We start from the raw sequence: 18,828 nt of genomic DNA, 5'->3' as shown, positions 1-18,828 counted from the left end.
AGTTTTCACTCAGTTTCTACTCCAAAAACACCTGGAAAACTAAATGTGCATATAACCTGGTTCTGCTCTAAAAACTCCTACAAAGCCACTCATAAATTAAACATGCTGTACACAGGTCTCATCTTAAGTCACTTTGTTTCAGCAATCCCTTCAGAGTTTTCAAATTCTGAAACAGTTAAAAGAAATGACAAGCACATCCTTTGGGTGGCTTCCACTAAGAAGTGGGCCGCGCTCTATAATTAACAGTATAGCGCAAAGGCCAATGGCAATGGCTAAATGTATGGAGGATCACAATATGTGCCCAGGTATGGTGCAGTGGCACAAGTAGGGTGGTCATTTGTGTAAATATTTTTATGGTACTATTATTTTCCCCTATACACTAAATAATTCTGCATAGGGTGACAACCATAAGATTACCAACTGATGTATACATTTATAGCAGAGGCTCAATCACATGATAAATCCCATTGGAGGGGGAAAAATCGCTATTAATTTAAAGTCAAAACCATGGACACCTTGGAAGGAACTTAAATACACCCTAGTATGTGACTGGGGTGGGTTGTGAAAAGAGCATAAGGTTTATCAGTAAAACATTCATTGCAATATAGAGGATTTACTTAAAAAATAATGCACACGTGGAAGGAAAAAATATATGTTAGGCCTCATTAAGATGTCCATGTTGCACGTATGTGTTCTATTCATGCTTTTCATGAATACAATATGTACCCATTATAATCCATGCTGCTATTTATATATGTCTGTGATTTTTCGTGGACTGTGTGTCCGTGCAAAACTCAAGGAGACATGTCTGTTTTATTCTGGCAGCATAAAAGGGACAAGTCTATGGGTCCGTCAAAAACATGTACAGCACACGGATGGCATCTGTGTGCTGTCTGTGTTTAGCATTGAAAAGGATAGAAGCGTTGTCACTTCTTTATTCATACATATTGAAAACACTATTACCATTTCTTGCATATCTGACAAACACTGGCGTCTGAACGACCTTAAAAATGGTGAGCGCAATCTGAGGGAAAAAATTACAGAATGCTGCATATGGCCTTGTATTTATGAAGAGACTTGCCAATGCAAGTCTATGAGTGCACGAAAAAAAGACGCTACAGAGATGCTGCGTGCAATTTGATTTCGTTATGTCGCACCAATAGACTTGCACTGGGGAGTCTCGTGCAACATAAAAAATTATATTGTGTGTGTGTGTGTATATATCTATATCTATATTTATATCTATAGATATAGATCTAGATATATATATATATATATATATATATATATATATATATATATATATATATATATACACACACATACACACACACACACACACACACACACACACACAGTGCCTTGCAAAAGTATTCGGCCCCCTTGAATTTTTCAACCGTTTCCCGCATTTCAGGCTTCAAAGATAAAAATTGTACATTTTATGGTGAAGAATCAACAACAAGTGGAACACAATGGTGAAGTGGAACGAAATTTATTGCTTATTTTAAACTTTTGTAAAAAAGAATAAACTGAAAATTGGGGCGTGCAGTATTATTTGGCCTCTTTACTTTCAGTGCAGCAAACGCACTCCAGAAGTTCACCTAGGATCTCTGAATGATCCAAGGTTGTCCTAAATGACTGATGATGATAAATATAATCCTCCTGTGTGTAATCAAGTCTCTGTATAAATGCACCTGCTCTGTGATAATTTCAGTGTTCTGTTTAAAGCGCAGAGAGCATCATGAAGACCAAGGAACACAACAGGCAGGTCCGTGATACTGTTGTGGAGAACTTTAAAGCCGCATTTAGTTACAAAAAGATTTATACAACTTTAAACATCCCAAGAAGCACTGTGCAAGCGATCATATTGAAATAGAAGGAGTATCATACCACTGCAAATCTACCAAGACCCGGACGTCCCTCAAAAATTTCATCTCAAACAAGGAGAAGACTGATCAGAGATGCAGCCAAGAGGCCCATGATCACTCTGGATGAACTGCAGAGATCTACAGCTGAGGTGGGAAAGTCTGTCCATAGGACAACAATCAGTCGTACACTGCACAAATCTGGCCATTATGGAAGAGTAACAAGACAAAACAATCACTGATCTCGGGGAGACCAGCCAGAGAAAACACTGCCGGCAGCCAGCGAGGGCGCTGAAGACAGTGAAATCCTAGGTACATTGCCTCCTGGGAAATATGCAAATATGAAATATGCAAATCAAGCATTGCTCCCACCTAGCCAGAATCCTACTCCATACAGATGTGGGGCAATACCCTGAAACAGCTGTCTGTGGATGGTTCCCTGGCCTTGATATTTCCCTTGTCATATCTTTAAACTTGTCAAAAAGTTGGATATTGACTAAAAGGACCACTTAATATGGTGGTTATGGTGGTCTCCTAAAAAGAGCCACCCCTTGGCTGGGCCCTTCCCGGAGGGATATCTGGCTGGTTTCTGTGTTGAGACTAATAACAGAGGCTCCACGGACTTTTTTGATTTGCATTATGGAAGAGTGGCAAGAAGAAAGCCATTTCTCAAAGATATCCATAAAAAGTGTTGTTTAAAGCTTGCCACAAGCCACCTGGGAGACACACCAAACATGTGGAAGAAGGTGGTCTGGTCAGATTAAACCAAAATCGAACTTTTTGGGCACAATGCCAAACGATATGTTTGCCGTAAAGGCAACACAGCTCATCACCTTGAACACACCATCTCCACTATCAAACATGTTGGTGGCAGCATCATGGTTTGGGCCTGCTTTTCTTCAGCAAGGACAGGGAAGATGGTTAAAATTGATGGGAAGATGGATGGAGCCAGATACAGGACCATTCTTGAAGAAAACCTGTTGGAGTCTGCAAAAGACCTGAGGCTGGGACGGAGATTTGTCTTCCAACAAGACAATGATCCAAAATATAAAGCAAAATCTACAATGGAATGGTTCACAAATAAACGTATCCAGGTGTTAGAATGGCCAAGTCAAAGTCCAGACCTGAATCCAATCGAGAATCTGTGGAAAGAGCTGAAAACTGCTGTTTACAAACGCTCTTCATCCAACCTCACTCAGCTCGAGCTATTTGCAAAGGAAGAATGGGCAAGAATTTCAGTCTCTCAATGTTCAAAAGAGATAGACACATACCCCAAGCGACTTGCAGCTGTAATCGCAGCAAAAGGTGGCGCTACAAAGTATTAACTTAAAGGCGCCGAATAATATTGCGCGCCCCAATTTTCAATTTTTTACAAAAGTTTAAAATAAGCAATAAATTTTGTTCAACTTCACAATTGTGTCCCACTTGTTATTGATTTTTCACCATAAAATTAAAATTTTTCATCTTTATGTTTGAAGCCTGAAATGTGGGAAAAGGTTGAAAAATTCAAGGGGGCCGAATACTATACATATACATATATATACATATATATATATATATATATATATATATATATATATATATATATATACACACATATATATGTATATACCGTATTTTTCGCTTTATAAGACGCACCTGATTATAAGACGCACCCCCAAATTTGGTGAAGGAAAAGAGAATTTGTTTTTTTAAATGTTAAATGGGGTCCATCTTATAATGCCAGTGTCCGTCTAACAAATCATATAGGGTATATGTCCCTCATAGCCCCCCATCCTAAAATTAGACCCCCTTAATCTGGATATGGCCCCCTTATATTGAATATAGCCCCCTTGTGCTGGGACACATCCCCCTATGCTGCCCATGGCCCCTATAGATGGCACACCTCCCCTGTGTTTGATATGGCCCCCATGTGTGCTGCCCATGGCCCCTATAGATGGCACACCTCCCCTGTGTTTGATATGGCCTCCATGTGTGCTGCCCATGGCCCCTATAGATGACACACCTCCCCTGTGTTAGATATGGCCCCCATGTGTGCTGCCCATGGGCACTATAGATGGCACATCTCCCGTGTGTTAGATATGGCCCACATGTGTGCTGCCCATGGCCACTATAGATGGCACATCTCCCCTGTGTTAGATATGCCCTCCATGTGTGATGCCCATGGCCACTATAGATGGCACATCTCCCCTGTGTTAGATATGCCCCCATGCTGCTGCCCATAATAAAATAAAACACTTTCCTTACCTTCTCAGCGCTGTAATCACTATATATATATATATATATATATATATGTATATACCGTATTTTTCGCTTTATAAGACGCACCTGATTATAAGACGCACCCCCAAATTTGGTGAAGGAAAAGAGAATTTTTTTTTTTTAAATGTTAAATGGGGTCCATCTTATAATGCCAGTGTCCGTCTAACAAATCATATAGGGTATATGTCCCTCATAGCCCCCCATCCTAAAATTAGCCCCCCTTAATCTGGATATGGCCCCCTTATATTGAATATAGCCCCCTTGTGCTGGGACACATCCCCCTATGCTGCCCATGGCCCCTATAGATGGCACACCTCCCCTGTGTTTGATATGGCCCCCATGTGTGCTGCCCATGGCCCCTATAGATGGCACACCTCCCCTGTGTTTGATATGGCCTCCATGTGTGCTGCCCATGGCCCCTATAGATGACACACCTCCCCTGTGTTAGATATGGCCCCCATGTGTGCTGCCCATGGGCACTATAGATGGCACATCTCCCGTGTGTTAGATATGGCCCCCATGTGTGCTGCCCATGGCCACTATAGATGGCACATCTCCCCTGTGTTAGATATGCCCTCCATGTGTGCTGCCCATGGCCACTATAGATGGCACATCTCCCCTGTGTTAGATATGCCCTCCATGTGTGCTGCCCATGGCCACTATAGATGGCACATCTCCCCTGTGTTAGATATGCCCCCATGCTGCTGCCCATAATAAAATAAAACACTTTCCTTACCTTCTCAGCGCTGTAATCACTGTGTCTCCCTCCTCGCAGTTGAGCTCCGAGTCCTCCCTCCTACACTTCCTGGTTCTTGCTGCCGGTCATGTGATCGGCACGGCAGAGTGATATCATCTCTGCGTGCCTTATCACAGACAACAGCAGCAGGAGACCGGAGATCAGCGCTGGAGGAGGTGAGTAAAGCTTTTTTTATTTTACTATGGGCAGCAGCACGGGGGCCATATCTAACACAGGGGGGATCATGTGCGATCAAAGGAGGGCGCAGGCAGATATAATATGCCCCGCTGCCCCAGCCTCTCAGCGTGATGCAGTTTCAGCACCACGCTGCTGATGGACAGCGGCTGTGCATATTATATGAGCAGGAGATCAAACGCTGCCGCTCGCAGCTGTCACCTGCCCCCAGCACCGCTCCAGAGCGGACTTTCCCCCAAAATTTGGGGGAACAAAAGTGCGTCTTATAAAGAGAAAAATACGGTACATATAAATATATACACACATATAAGGCCCCTTTCACACTGCGTTTTTACTTATGTTCAGGGGTGCCGTCTGGGCATCCGTCCGAACCACCTCCCCCACCCCTCAAAATGTGTTTCGAACGCATGCGCCGACAGGGCCATTGACTATAATAGAGCAGGCTCCATTAGCGTGTGCTCTGTCTTGCACCATTTTTACACATATATGTTTTCTGCAGACGGACAACTGAACGTAGTCGACTACATTCAGGTGTCCGTCTGCAGAAAACATATACAGTAGGTTCACAAATGGTGCAAGACAGAGGACACGCTAACGGAGCCTGCTCCATTATAGCCAATGGCCCTGTCGGCGCATGCGTCCGAAAAACATTTTGCAGGGTGGGGGAGAGGCGGTTCGGACAAATGCCCCGACGGGACCACTGAACATAAGTAAAAACACAGTGTGAAAGTAGCCTAATACATGTGACATCCTGCAGCTATAATATAACCCCACTTTTTCAAAATGATGGGCAGTGACTTTCCTGATGCCACTGTTCATCAGAATCGTTGGGTCTCGTGGTGCGCAATGTCAGTCAGGAGTGGCTGCTGCTCAAAGTCTATGGAGCCTCGTTCTTTAGCTCCATAGCCGTTGATCTCAGTAATTGAGGAAGGTCGTGGCAACAGGTGGACTAAGTGAGACGTGGGAACTTTGCCTGTTAATAAATTGGTGAATGAGGGTCAGTCTCTTGTTTTAATTTCTCTCTTTTTAGGATTTTCTTTCCCTGGACTACGTTGGATTCCTTGGATTATATAAGACCCAGATATTCTGGGGTTTTTTTGTTTGTTTTTTTTTAATAAATTGGTGAACTAGGGAAAGTGTCAGGAGTGTTTTATAAAGTAAAGCATTTTTTTCTTTTGACTTTCTGGTTAGTGATGTGGTTGTCTGATAGACACCTCTCCATTACTAACATCAGGACTTGATGATGGCTGACACTACAAATCAACCCCCAACCTCCATTACCCTGATTGCTACCGCACTAAGGAATTTGGGAAGAGTCAAGGCAAAGCACCACTTTTGGGGCATCTAATTTGAGGGGTGGCTGCGGGCTGGTATTTTTGGGCTGGAAAGGGCCTCATAATCCATGGACCTTCCCAGCCAGACAGTATCAGCCTGCAGCTGTCTGCTTTGCCTTTGCTGGTTACCAAATATAGGAGGGAACCCACGTAGTTTTTTTTTTTTTTATTTATTTATTAGGTTAAACACCCTTTAGTACCACATGAAAGGCACTTAAGGGTGCAAGTGTATAATATGTAGAGGGATTGTTACATTACATAGCTGCAGGATATCTATCTTTCTCATATCTATCAATCTAAGTATCTTTCTATCAATCTATGTATCTTTCTATCTATCTATGTATCTATTTATCTATCTATCCATCTCTCCATCTAGCTTTCCATCTACCTATCGTTTAGATTTGATTACATTATTATTTCTGACAACTAGCAAGAATGTACAGACAGTATTCTGATGTTAAAAACGCATTACATACAGATTGCATGTTAGGCGAAAAAAATTTGCACCCTAACATAGCACTCGCATAACATACGCAATAACATACGTGTGACACTCGTCCCACTTTTTGGGATGAGTATCAGAGCAATTATTTACATGCTAGTGGGAGCGAGGTCTTACAGAAAGACTACAGCTGATCACAAATACATCTTATTGTGTTGTCAGTACCTCTTCTAAAACATCCCACAGCTCATCATCACTGTGCTTGTCGAAAGGATCAAGGTTTTTCCTCATTGTCCCGGTGAATAATACTGGCTCCTGTTATTTGAGAAACAGAAAATGGAGTACAATAAAACACAAATGATAAAAACATAAAGAATAGATAATTGTGAATGAGTATGATGTCTCTTTTGTATAGATTTTTGTTTTGTTTGTTACTAATGGTTTTCTACTGTCATGGTAATATTTTTCCAGTTGATATTCTATTCATTTGTATTTGCAAGTATAATCTTGTAGCTGTACATAATTGCCTGCCGTGATATAATGTAGAGAGCGGCACAGAGTCTGAAAGAGGGCACTTATATCAGGATAGAATCACCTGCTTTTAATGATCCATAAAGGCTTGGACCTTTTTGCTGATTTTTGTGCTGGTTTTATCTTTGGGAACATGTAGCAATGTTAAATTGCAATATATTTTACCCATTTGTCCTTTTCTTACAAAATGTATACTGGAGCGTAAAAGGGACAAATATTGAAATTAATGAGGAAAATTGACAAGACATAAAATATTATCTTAAAGGGGTATTATAGTACCCTCTAGGCTAGACTGTTTCCCAAGGCTTGCATGACCACCTCTCCAAACTTCTCCCCACAATGGAAGTTCTGGCAGAGAGGGACTAGGATATTGTTCTAGCACATGGAAGCCAATCTTCAATATCATCTAACCCCTGAATAAGTGATGAAAGGGGTTGGCTTAAAGCACCCCACAAATCCCCTGGTTTTAGCTCTGGCGGCAGCCAGATGTGGACAGTAACTGAAGTGTGAACAGTATGTCTCTATTCACTGTATAGTGGCCTCTACCTTTGAGCTGTAGCTCAGCTTCTATTCAACTCAATAGGAGATGAGCTGCCGTTCTTGGCAACAGCCACTGCACAGTGAATGGAGCCATGAAATTCAGAGTTTTTTCACCTTTTACATTTGGTCATTGCCAGAGCTAAACACAGCTGATTGGTGGGGGTGCAGGGTGTTGGACCCTACTGATCTGATATTGATAACCAATCCTAAGTATAAGTCATCACTATCATAAGCACAGATATTTAGAAGGAATATATAAAAGAGAATGGCAAGCTATCAAATCCAAAATACTGCTCCTGAGTCCATGTTAGCCAACAATCCTATAGAAAAATTAGGATATTTTGTATTGAGATCAGAGATTTGTGTGTGGAAACTCAGCCATAAACACTCAAACTACAGCACTATCTTTTTGCACAGTACTAGAGCAAGGGGTGCCATAGTATGGCCCACCACTTCTTTGTAGATCTATTAATGTGTCTAGCCATAAGTATATTTAAGTTGGCTAGACAGAAATTACTACCCAATCAGTCCTGTATTCATATGCAGTCTTGGTTCGGCTGAGCCTGAATAAGTTGTAGTTATAGAGAGGTGACAAAGCTGCTGACAGACATTTGTAAAAGTGGTGCATGTGCTATAAGAGCAAAAGATTGAGCATGTTGAAATTCCACATGCCCCATCTTTTTTCCTTCTTGACATCCGTTAAGCAAGCACTGGCCAAACATGAAATACTCATCAGGTGTTGGTTTGTTGATCTTGCCGTAATCGGTGGATTTGGTTGATATTAGTCTGATTTGCATGGACACCTTGACAGGTGATGGGACAGCTTTGGTATGGCATATATTAGATGTTATTGTTGGACCGGTAGCAAACTGAAAGACACTAAGCTCTTCACTGTGAACTATTTAATGTTCACTACTTTCTAAAATACCTTGCAACTTGCTGCTATTTTATTTTCCTGCAATCTTCCCTGGAGATGGCCTTTATCCAGTTCCCAGTGTCACTGATATCTTGTATGGTGGACCAGCTTTAGACAATAGTTGCGGTCACCAGCATATATACTATCTGCCTCTGAGACTAAACAGTTTGGTCCTGGTTCAATAAGAATGGCGTTTGTTACTTCAGTCTTAAGGAGGGGGGTGCAGGAATGAATTTGGTGTATCTTATCAGCGTTTGCCTTGCCAGAATTGTGTCTCAGTCCATAAAGCAGTCAGTTTAGGAATACGATCTGCTCTGTCACAGCCCGACTCCTCCACAGCTCCACGCCTTCTGGCGCAGGTGCCTAAAATAGGCATTACAATTATAAAAGTCGCAACAGTTTTCTCTATTCTACAGTGCACAAAATTGTTGTGGCTTTTCAAAGCGTTTTCTGCCATTTTTTTCATGTAAACGTTTTGATGAATAGGGCCATAAGTAGCCAGATGGTCCCTCGTCAATGTCTCAGCGAAGAATATTGGTGCCACTGATTAGGCAAAGGCTCTGATGCCTAAAAAATCATGTATGTGCCATATGGATAAATGTGTAGAACGTCTGGCAAAAACACCGTGCCTAAGTAGAGTGTCACTTTAAACTGTGGTATTGAAATGACAAGTATTAATATGACATGTTTAAGGAGATGTTCTTAGTTATGTAAGAATTTATGCTATGACACTTCTAAATAAAACAAATATGTTCATTGTTGTTTTAATCTTGTAATTCACTGAAGTGTTTTCAGCCCGAATTAGTTGCATATTAAACACATTAGGAAATCCAATTGTCTTATTTCCTTTGTTACATCATGCCAAAGATTGCACTCCAGTGTTTTTCCAATTAGACAGACTTCAATCAAAACCGAGTAGCAACAGCAACAACATGACTCAATAAAGAGCTGGTAACCAGAGCGAAGCTTAAAAGAAATGTGTATTGATATTCCATCCACCTTCACTTGGGGTCATATAATCTGATGATGAAGCAAAGAATTAGTTTGGCATCAGAGAGCTGATCCTCATGGCATTTATAGGCTTGGTTTAATACAGAGCTCTACAGACTCTGGGCATCGCCATACTGACTTGAATGGGCAATGGTAGGACAGAGAGGCAATACTTGCAGGTAGATAAACCTCCATACATACAGATTTATTATGAAAATGTTTTTCCTACCCACACAAAATCTAAAGATTTGCATAAAATGAAGTACAGTAGAGGGCACATGCAGCTCTTTTGTACATCTTAGACTCAGCGGTTTATTATGGGATCTGCAGTTGTTTTCCCCAAGGTATTAGTGGGTCCACATCTGGACACACACCTGTTTTCAAGCCTAAAGCCCCCAACACACGCTTCAATATATCTCACAATCCGTCGTTGGGGTCAAGTTGTAAGTGACGCACATCCGGCATCGTTTGTGAGGTATCTGCGTGTGACATCTACGTGCGATCAGGATTGAACGCAAAACAGTTGATCGCAAACACATCGTATCTTTGTCTAGAATTGAGCGTTTTGTTGCACGAACCTAGTCAATTGTAACGTGTGACATCCCTCATACGATTTTGATGTCTGAGGCTATGTGCGCAGGTGTGCGCTCTGCACCACAGCTTAAAAAAGGTCCGCTTCAGAGCGCAGCTGAAAAGCTGCGTTCTGAAGCGCCTCACAATGTCTGTCATTCACTAATCTCTGTCAGTCGGTCACTATCTCTGTCCCTCTCTCTCTGTCCATGTCAGTCTATCCCTCTTACCCCCTCTCTCATACTCACCGATCCCCGATCTCCGGCGCGGCACTGCACGGCATTCACACTGCTCCGGCGGCTTTTACTGTTTTGAAAAAGCCGGTCGCCCATTAAACAATCTCGTATTCCCTGCTTTCCCCGCCCACCGGCGCCTATGATTGGTTACAGTGAGACACGCCCCCACGCTGAGTGACAGGTGTCACACTGCACCCAATCACAGCAGCCGGTGGGCGTGTCTATACTGTGCAGTGAAATAAATAATTAAATAATTAAAAAAAACGGCGTGCGTTCCCCCCCAATTTTAATACCAGCCAGATACAGCCATACGGCTGAAGGCTGGTATTCTCAGGATGGGGAGCTCCATGTTATGGGGAGCCCCCCAGCGTAACAATATCAGCCAACAGCCGCCCAGAATTGCCGCATACATTATATGCGACAGTTCTGGGACTGTACCCGGCTCTTCCCGATTTGCCCTGGTGCGTTGGCAAATTGGGGTAATAAGGAGTTATTGGCAGCCCATAGCTGCCAATAAGTCCTAGATTAAACATGTCAGGTGTCTATGAGACACCTTCCATGATTAATCTGTAAATTACAGTAAATAAACACACACACTCGAAAAATCATTTATTAGAAATAAAAACACAAACATATACCCTGGTTAACCACTTTAATCAGCCCAAAAAAGCCCTCCATGTCCGCCGGAATCCAGGATGCTCCAGCGTCGCATCCAGTGCTGCTGCATGGAGGTGCCCGGAGCTGCAGAAGACACCGCCACTCCTGTCACCTCCACACAGCTAATGAAGGCAGCCGCGTGATCAGCTGAGCTGTCACTGAGGTTACCCGCGGCCACCGCTGTATCCAGTGACAGCGGGTAACCTCAGTGACAGCTCAGCTGATCTCGCTATTCCCTTCATTAGCTGTGTGGAGGTGACAGGAGCGGCTGTGTCTGCTGCAGCTCCGGTCACCTCCATGCAGCAGCGCTGGAAGCGACGGTGGATCATCCTGGATTCCGGCGGACATGGAGGGCTTTTTTGGGCTGATTAAAGTGGTTAACCAGGGTATATGTTTGTGTTTTTATTTCTAATAAATGATTTTTCATGTGTGTGTGTTTATTTACTGTAATTTACAGATTGATCATGGAAGGTGTCTCAGACGCCTGACATTTTTCATCTAGGACTTATTGGCAGCTATGGGCTTCCAATAACTCCTTATTACCCCGATTTGCCAACACACCAGGGCAAATCGGGAAGAGCCGGGTACAGTCCCAGAACTGTCGCATATAATGTATGCGGCAATTCTGGGCGGCTGTTGGCTGATATTGTTAGGCTGGGGGGCTCCCCATAACATGGAGCTCCCCGTCATGAGAATACCAGCCTTCAGCCGTATGGCTTTATCTGGCTGGTTTTAAAATTGGGGGGGACCGCACGCCGGTTTTTTTAATTATTTAATTATTTATTTCACTGCACAGTATAGACACGCCCACCGGCTTCTGTGATTGGGTGCAGTGTGACACCTGTCACTCAGCGTGGGGGCGTGTCTCTCTGCAACCAATCATAGGTGCCGGTGGGCGGGGAAAGCAGGGAATACGAGATTTTTTAATGGGCGGCCGGCTTTTTCAAAACAGTAAAAGCCGCCGGAGTTATTATAACAGCCGTGCAGCGCCGGAGATCGGGGATCGGTGAGTATGAGAGAGGGCTGCTCAATTCAGTTACTCACGAGTTTAGCGGTCACCGGTGAGTCCTTCACAGGTGACCGCTAATCAGGGCGCGACACAGACAGAGCCGCAGCATGACAATGAAGTCGGGTGAAGTTAACCCGAGTTCATTCTGATCGTGCGGCTCTTTCTGTGTCTGCTGCCATCGGCCATTCAGCTCTGCTACATGGCTGTCTGTGTCTGCTGTCAGCGGCCATGTAGCAGAGCTGAATGGCAGATGACATAGTAAAAACGCATCCCTACACATTACACACGCTTGGCAAGTCAATAAATAAAAAAAAGGTGCCCAATGCATACGTCACAGAACACATGATCTAAAGGATCGCACACAAAATTGATCAATTTAACATAGACTACTAACGCTCGTGTGACAGCAAATGAACGACCTACGTGCAATCTCATAAGATCCCGTATGCAACCTGGGCGTGTCACATCGCAAATGCGATTGTACAACTAATTGCAACGTGTAAAGCTGGCTTAAGACATAAAATGAATCCAATAGGAAGGAAACATAAGTTTTTTCTATTTACTTCCTGTTCCTTTTGCACTTACACCTGTTTTTTTGCTCCAAAAACCTCAAAAAGTGTATACAGACTGGAGATCAAAATTAGAGAACAATGTATGATCACTTGCTTTTTTCAGAAATAATGTAATCAACATTTGAAGGTTTTCTGTAAGGGGTGCACCATGCCACTAGAACAGTGTCTTACAAAAGATCCAAAGTTTATGAACATAAAACCTTTATTTTGCCAAAAATATGATGGTCAAAATTAGAAAACAGCAATGACTGTAGCACAGAGAAAGATTATAACTACATTTTCTGAAGGTAGCAATAGTCACCAATCAGTAAGAAGTGTACAGGCCTTTGCTTTGAAAGACCTCAGCACATCTGTGGCCACAGGACATCACTAGTCTTTCACACTGCTCTGGTGTGATTTTGGTCCACTCTTCTTCCAGTCTCTTCCACAGTTCTTTGACTGTTGTGGGTTTCTTGGCCATAACTTTGTCCCCAGGGATTTTCCACAGGTTTTCTATAGGGTTTGGATCAGTACCCTGGGCTGGTCATTTCATTGTTTTAATGTTTTCTGTTTCAAGGAATTGCTTTCCTCGTTTTGTGGCAGTATGTGATATGGGGCATTGTCCTACATGAAAATTGCTGGCTGATTTAGTGATGAGCGCAAGTAAGGAATCACGTGTTGTTGAAGACGGTTCTGATACACACTTGCATTCACTTTGTCATCTAGCCCTATGAGAGGTACAACTCCTGCTGCAGAAAACATTCCCCAAACCATGACACGTCCTCCACCACCTTCCACTGACTTCTAACACACTTTGGGTTCAGTCTGTTCCCAGTTTGTCGACAAACATACTGTTTCCCATCAGACACAAAAATTAAACTTGCTTTCATCACTAAAATGAACTGTGGGCCATTTCTCCTCTGTCTACACTACATGCTGCTCACCAAAGATGAGTCTAGCTTTCTGATTCTTTCTGCTAATAAGAGGTTTGGTCACTGCAGAGTGGGCTTTCAGTCCAAATGCTCTTAACCATCGTGACACTGAATGATGAGACAGATCCTTTCCATGTTCAGTGATGAATTGGCGAGCAATTCCAGCTGCAGTGTTGAAACAATTACTCATGGAGATTTTCCGCATTATCCTGTCCTCTCTTTCATTTGTCTTTCGAGGACAACCAGCCTTCTTGGGGGACTTGAAAGAGTTTGTGATATTATAAAGATGCAATATTCTCAAAATCACAGACTTGGAATAACCAACTTCTCTTGTTATGGCTGTTAAGGCCTCTTTGGCCTTCATCTGGACAAACTGCTGCTGCAGGGTTTCAGTCACTTTCGAACGGCACATCATTTTTGCAAAGTTAGTGAAACCTAGAAAGTTAGGCTGCCAGTTAAATAGGGCTTGATACATAATAAAAGGATATTAGCACCAGGTTCCATATTAACAATAATAACCTGCAGGTATCTGAAAGTATTCTCTAATTTTGATCAGTGTTCTTTTTCATTTATCTCATTTGCATTTTGAAATAAGCTTAAAATACTGCTAGTTTACTCATATTAGGATATAATCACATAAGTCTACACAATGAACTTAATATTTAGGAAATTGTGCGTTGTTCTCTAATTTTTAATCTCCAGTGTATAAAGTCAATGTTTGGTTTACAATTTTTTTCATGTGGATTTTTAAAGTAACTATTGGGATCCCCTACTATCTGAATGGGGATTCTCTTACTACAATCATCATGTCTCCATCAGACCACAGAGTCTGAATTAAGCTGCCCTGAGCATGCTCCACCTCAGCTCAATGCTAAGCTCGCTACCATCCAGCAATGAAGAGAAACAGTGTTAGGTGAAAAATGTCTAATGTGGTACAACCCTACAATTAGAAGAAAATATAATCAAAGTTTGAGTTTAGTCTAATAAAGTAAAGCACTATATCCGAATGTCTCTCAGTGTTTCACAACACAGTAAATTTACAAAATATTTTTGTGTGATTTTTTTTTTTTTCTGCAAAAAACACCATGGCCAGATGTTAGAAGGAAGTCAATTGGGAAATTTGAAACTTATTACAAACAATGCGTTATTTTTGTGAAATTTTTCCACATTTGAGTCCTTGATGTTTTTTTCTAATATGCAGCATGCTATAGGTATAGCGGTTTATTTACACACAGCTTCCCTCAGGATTCTCTGTAGAAAAAAACTAAAAACAACAGGTTTTAATCTACTTAGAATACTGCATTTCTTCTTGACAGAGAGATGACAGCCTGCTCCATCCTAACATCGTGTTCTAGAATTCCCTGTTTACAACCCCTTTAAATCAATGGGAACAATGGGTAAATGAATAATGCTGGTGGTCTGTAATTAAAAACTAGAACATATACAGATGTGCTGAAATCTTAACAATACAGCCAACAGATGATTAGATTTTTCCATTTCATATTGTAGGATGTGTGCATGCAGCATGAGAAGTGGCATTAATAGTTTACAATATAATCAGTCCTGTAAATGAATCATATTAACACAATGTGTTCACAACACCAGCCTCTTCCATTTCACTTCCACTGATTTATTACTGTGAGAAACAGCATGCCGTCCAGTATCCGGAAAATGGTGTATACTTGTACATCTCATGTGCCACATATGAAGCCATCCATCATGACAATAAAGTGGTTTTTAAATGTTTGTCACTGGTTTCAAAACACCACTAAATATAGAAAATCTTTGAAAACTCGGTGCTATGTCACAGGGTGATAAAACATATGAGAAATGTATAAGGATACCTCCTATTGGTGTCTAGATATATTTCTCCAAGAGAAAGGCTGTGTTGTCTTGAGCCGAAACGTCGCTATAAAAGGTTGAATAAAGTCTGCTTCATTTGGTATCTGGTTTAGGTGCTCTACATGCTGCTTTTTTTTGGGGGGGGGGGGGGCAGAAATACATATGAAGAGATTCTTGGTGGAGTCCCTGGATGCACTACACCCATTCTTAATAATGGGGAGGTCTGCTTCATTTTTTCTGTATACAGTGTGTCAACCCATATCCTGTCCACCGCCATTAACTTTGCAACGGCGGCAGATATAGGCATAGAAGTGGTGTCTAGGTATAGTAAAGTAGCCAAGTGCTACGCAATCAAACCATCTATTGCGCCACCTGGTGGAAAAAAACGGAGCTAGCATTTTTATCTTGAAAACGGAACGAGATAGAGAAATAAAGTGAATTACAAAGTTGTAGGGCATCATCAATTCAATACGAATCGACACCTTGCATACAGAAATGCTATGATTAGAACGTGTAAAACTCACATAGCTGCAGAAGTGAAGCGATACCTCATGGAGACCTTCCTACAAGTCATTAGGTATGGTGGCTGCGTGGAGTGGCCTCCACGCTCACCTGACCTGACCCCATTGGACTTCTTTCTGTGAGGTCACATCAAACAGCAGGTGTATGCGACCCCTCCACCAACATTGCAGGACCTACGACGACGTATCACAGATGCTTGTGCAAACGTGTCACCTACCATATTGCACAACGTGCATCAAGATACAGTATGCTGTCCAGAGTCCAGATGTGCATTGCAGCTGACGGTGGCCACTTTGAGCATCAAAGTTAAATGAACGCCATATGAGTGACCAGCATTCAATGTTTTGGGGGGGTCATGGGTTTCATTTCATAGCATTTCTGTATGCAAGGTGTCGATTTGTAATGAATTAATGATGCCCTACAATTTTTTAATTCACTTTTTTTCTCTATCTCGTTCCGTTTTCAAGATAAAAATGCTAACTCCGTTGCTTTCCACCAGGTGGCGCAATAGGTGGTTTCATTGCGTAGCGCATGGCTACTTTACTATACCTAGACACCACTTCTATGCCTATAGCTGCCGCCGTTCTCAAGTTAATGGCGTTGGACAGGATATGGGTGGACACACTGTATGTGTCTTTATATAGTCTTGAGGTAATTTCTTTGCACAACCATGCCATGTTATTTGGCAGAATTTTGGGAAACAGAGAAAGTATGGTATAACTTAAGATTTTTGATTGGGTGAGGCACGGTGTGAAAAATACAGTACTTTTTACGTTTTTGTGGATTGTTTCTACAAGTTTCACTGTGGGGCTTAAATGACATGGTAACTTTGAGTTATGATTACAACACTAAATTAAATAGTTATGTTTTTCTATTTTCACATATTAAAAATTTCACTTTTGAAAATAATTTCAATAATACTGTTTTTCCATGTTTTCTCCCTTAGTTTGCTAGCTGTGCTTTTATGTTCTATGGCCCTTTTGCGAAGTTATAAGCCTTGCGACTTCATAGATGAACGCTTTGTAGGAAGATAGATCTTGTGCAAGCTTAGGTAGGTCCATCAGTGTCTTCTCCAAAGTTTTCTTGACTGTATCAAGCCACTGGGTTGCTGGTCTTCCTTTTCGCCTTGTTCCTTCGATTCTTCCGACCATGATGTCTTTCTTTACTGATTGCTCACTTTGTATGTGTTCAAAGTAGGCAAGTCGTATCTTGGAGATCAATGCGTTAAGTGACATGGCTGGCTTAATTTCTTCCAAAATTGATTTGTTTGTTCATTTTGACATCCATGGTATTGATAACATCTTTCTTCAGCACCACATTTTGAAGGCGTTGATTCTTCTTCTATTTTGTTTGTTTATTGTACAGTTTTCGCATGTGTGTTACTACAGAAAAGTCCAGACTATGTATGAGCCGTGTCTTCATCACCAATGAAATGTTCCTCGATTACAAGACCTTGTTTAGTGACATCATTGTTGATTTAGCTATTCTCCATAGCTATTCTCCTATTGACTTCCGTCGTCGCTGCATCTTGAGTAATTATTGATCTGCATTTGTTGAAGTCCTTTACAACTTCTAGTTCGTCACCATCCATCTCAAAAAAGTGTTCTGGTCATACCTTGCACTAGTCAAAATTTTCTTCTTCTTTATGTTGAGTAGCACTCCCATGTTCGAGCTTTCCAGCTTGACACTTCCTAATAAGTCTATCATTCCATCTGAGAATTAAGTTTTTTGGAATCAATGTTTCATCATTTGCATATTCAAAATTATTAATGATTCGTCCAGCATTTTTGATTCCTTCTTCTTCAGCAGCAAGTCCAGCCTTCCTGCAAATAACTTCTACAGTGGGAAAAAAAGTATTTCGTCAGCCACCAATTGTGCAAGTTCTCCCACTTAAAAAGATGAGAGAGGCTTGTAATTGATACCATAGGTAGACCACAACTATGAGAGACAAAATGAGAAAACAAATCCAGAAAATCACCTTTTCTGATTTGGCAAGATTTTTTTACTGACCAAATACTTATTTTCCACCATAACTTGCAGAAAAAAATCTTGCCAAATCAGACAAGGTCATTTTCTGGATTTGTTTTCTCATTTTGTCTCTCATAATTGTGAGATAGCAGCAGGATAGAAGCAGGAGAGAATGGGGAAAATAAGTAATCAGAGGAAGAAGTGGTATCCATACCGATCTAAAAATGATCACCTATCTAGTGGATAGGTGACACTTTTGGTAGACTCGAATACCCATTTAAATAATAAGGGTACTTTCACAATTGCGTTCAGAGCAGTCCGTCACTATGGAGAATAGCGCAGTCCGTTACCGAACTGCGCTATTCTCCATAGACTTGTATGGACAACGCACTGTAACGCAAGTGCCAGTGTGAATCCGCTGGATGACGCAGCGTCGTTATTTTGACGCTGCGTGGGGCGGAGGGAACGCAGCATGAAACGTTTTTTTGAGCGGCGGAAACCATTATTTTTCACTGCGCATGCTCATTTTATTTATTTATTTATTTTGTAAATCACAGAAAACTTTATTTTGTTTCTCGGTGGCCGAACGTTCAGCTGAGCGCCCGGCCGCCGGCATGTGAGAGCGCTCAGCTGTGCGCCCGGCCGCCGGCATGTGATAGCGCTCAGCTGTGCGCCCGGCCGCCGGCATGTGAGAGCGCCAGCTGCCATTCAACGCAAGTGTGAAACTAGC

General features: G+C 42.0%; 1 protein-coding gene across 2 annotated transcripts in view; it reads right to left on the bottom strand.

The window, feature by feature from the left end:
• The window catches only part of ABCC4 (ATP binding cassette subfamily C member 4 (PEL blood group)), a 410,039-nt gene that overhangs the window by 71,208 nt on the left and 320,003 nt on the right, over positions 1-18,828 (bottom strand). For both annotated transcript variants that reach the window (XM_075336755.1, XM_075336756.1), the window contains one exon: positions 7,060-7,149. In XM_075336755.1, the coding sequence (XP_075192870.1) occupies positions 7,060-7,149 (90 nt within the window). The remainder of the gene's footprint in view (positions 1-7,059; positions 7,150-18,828) is intronic.

Source organism: Anomaloglossus baeobatrachus, chromosome 2 (genome assembly GCF_048569485.1).
Source record: "Anomaloglossus baeobatrachus isolate aAnoBae1 chromosome 2, aAnoBae1.hap1, whole genome shotgun sequence".
Lineage (NCBI taxonomy): Eukaryota > Metazoa > Chordata > Amphibia > Anura > Aromobatidae > Anomaloglossus > Anomaloglossus baeobatrachus.
The sequence above is the reverse complement of the archived record's forward strand: the minus strand, read 5'-3'. Positions and strand labels throughout refer to the sequence as shown.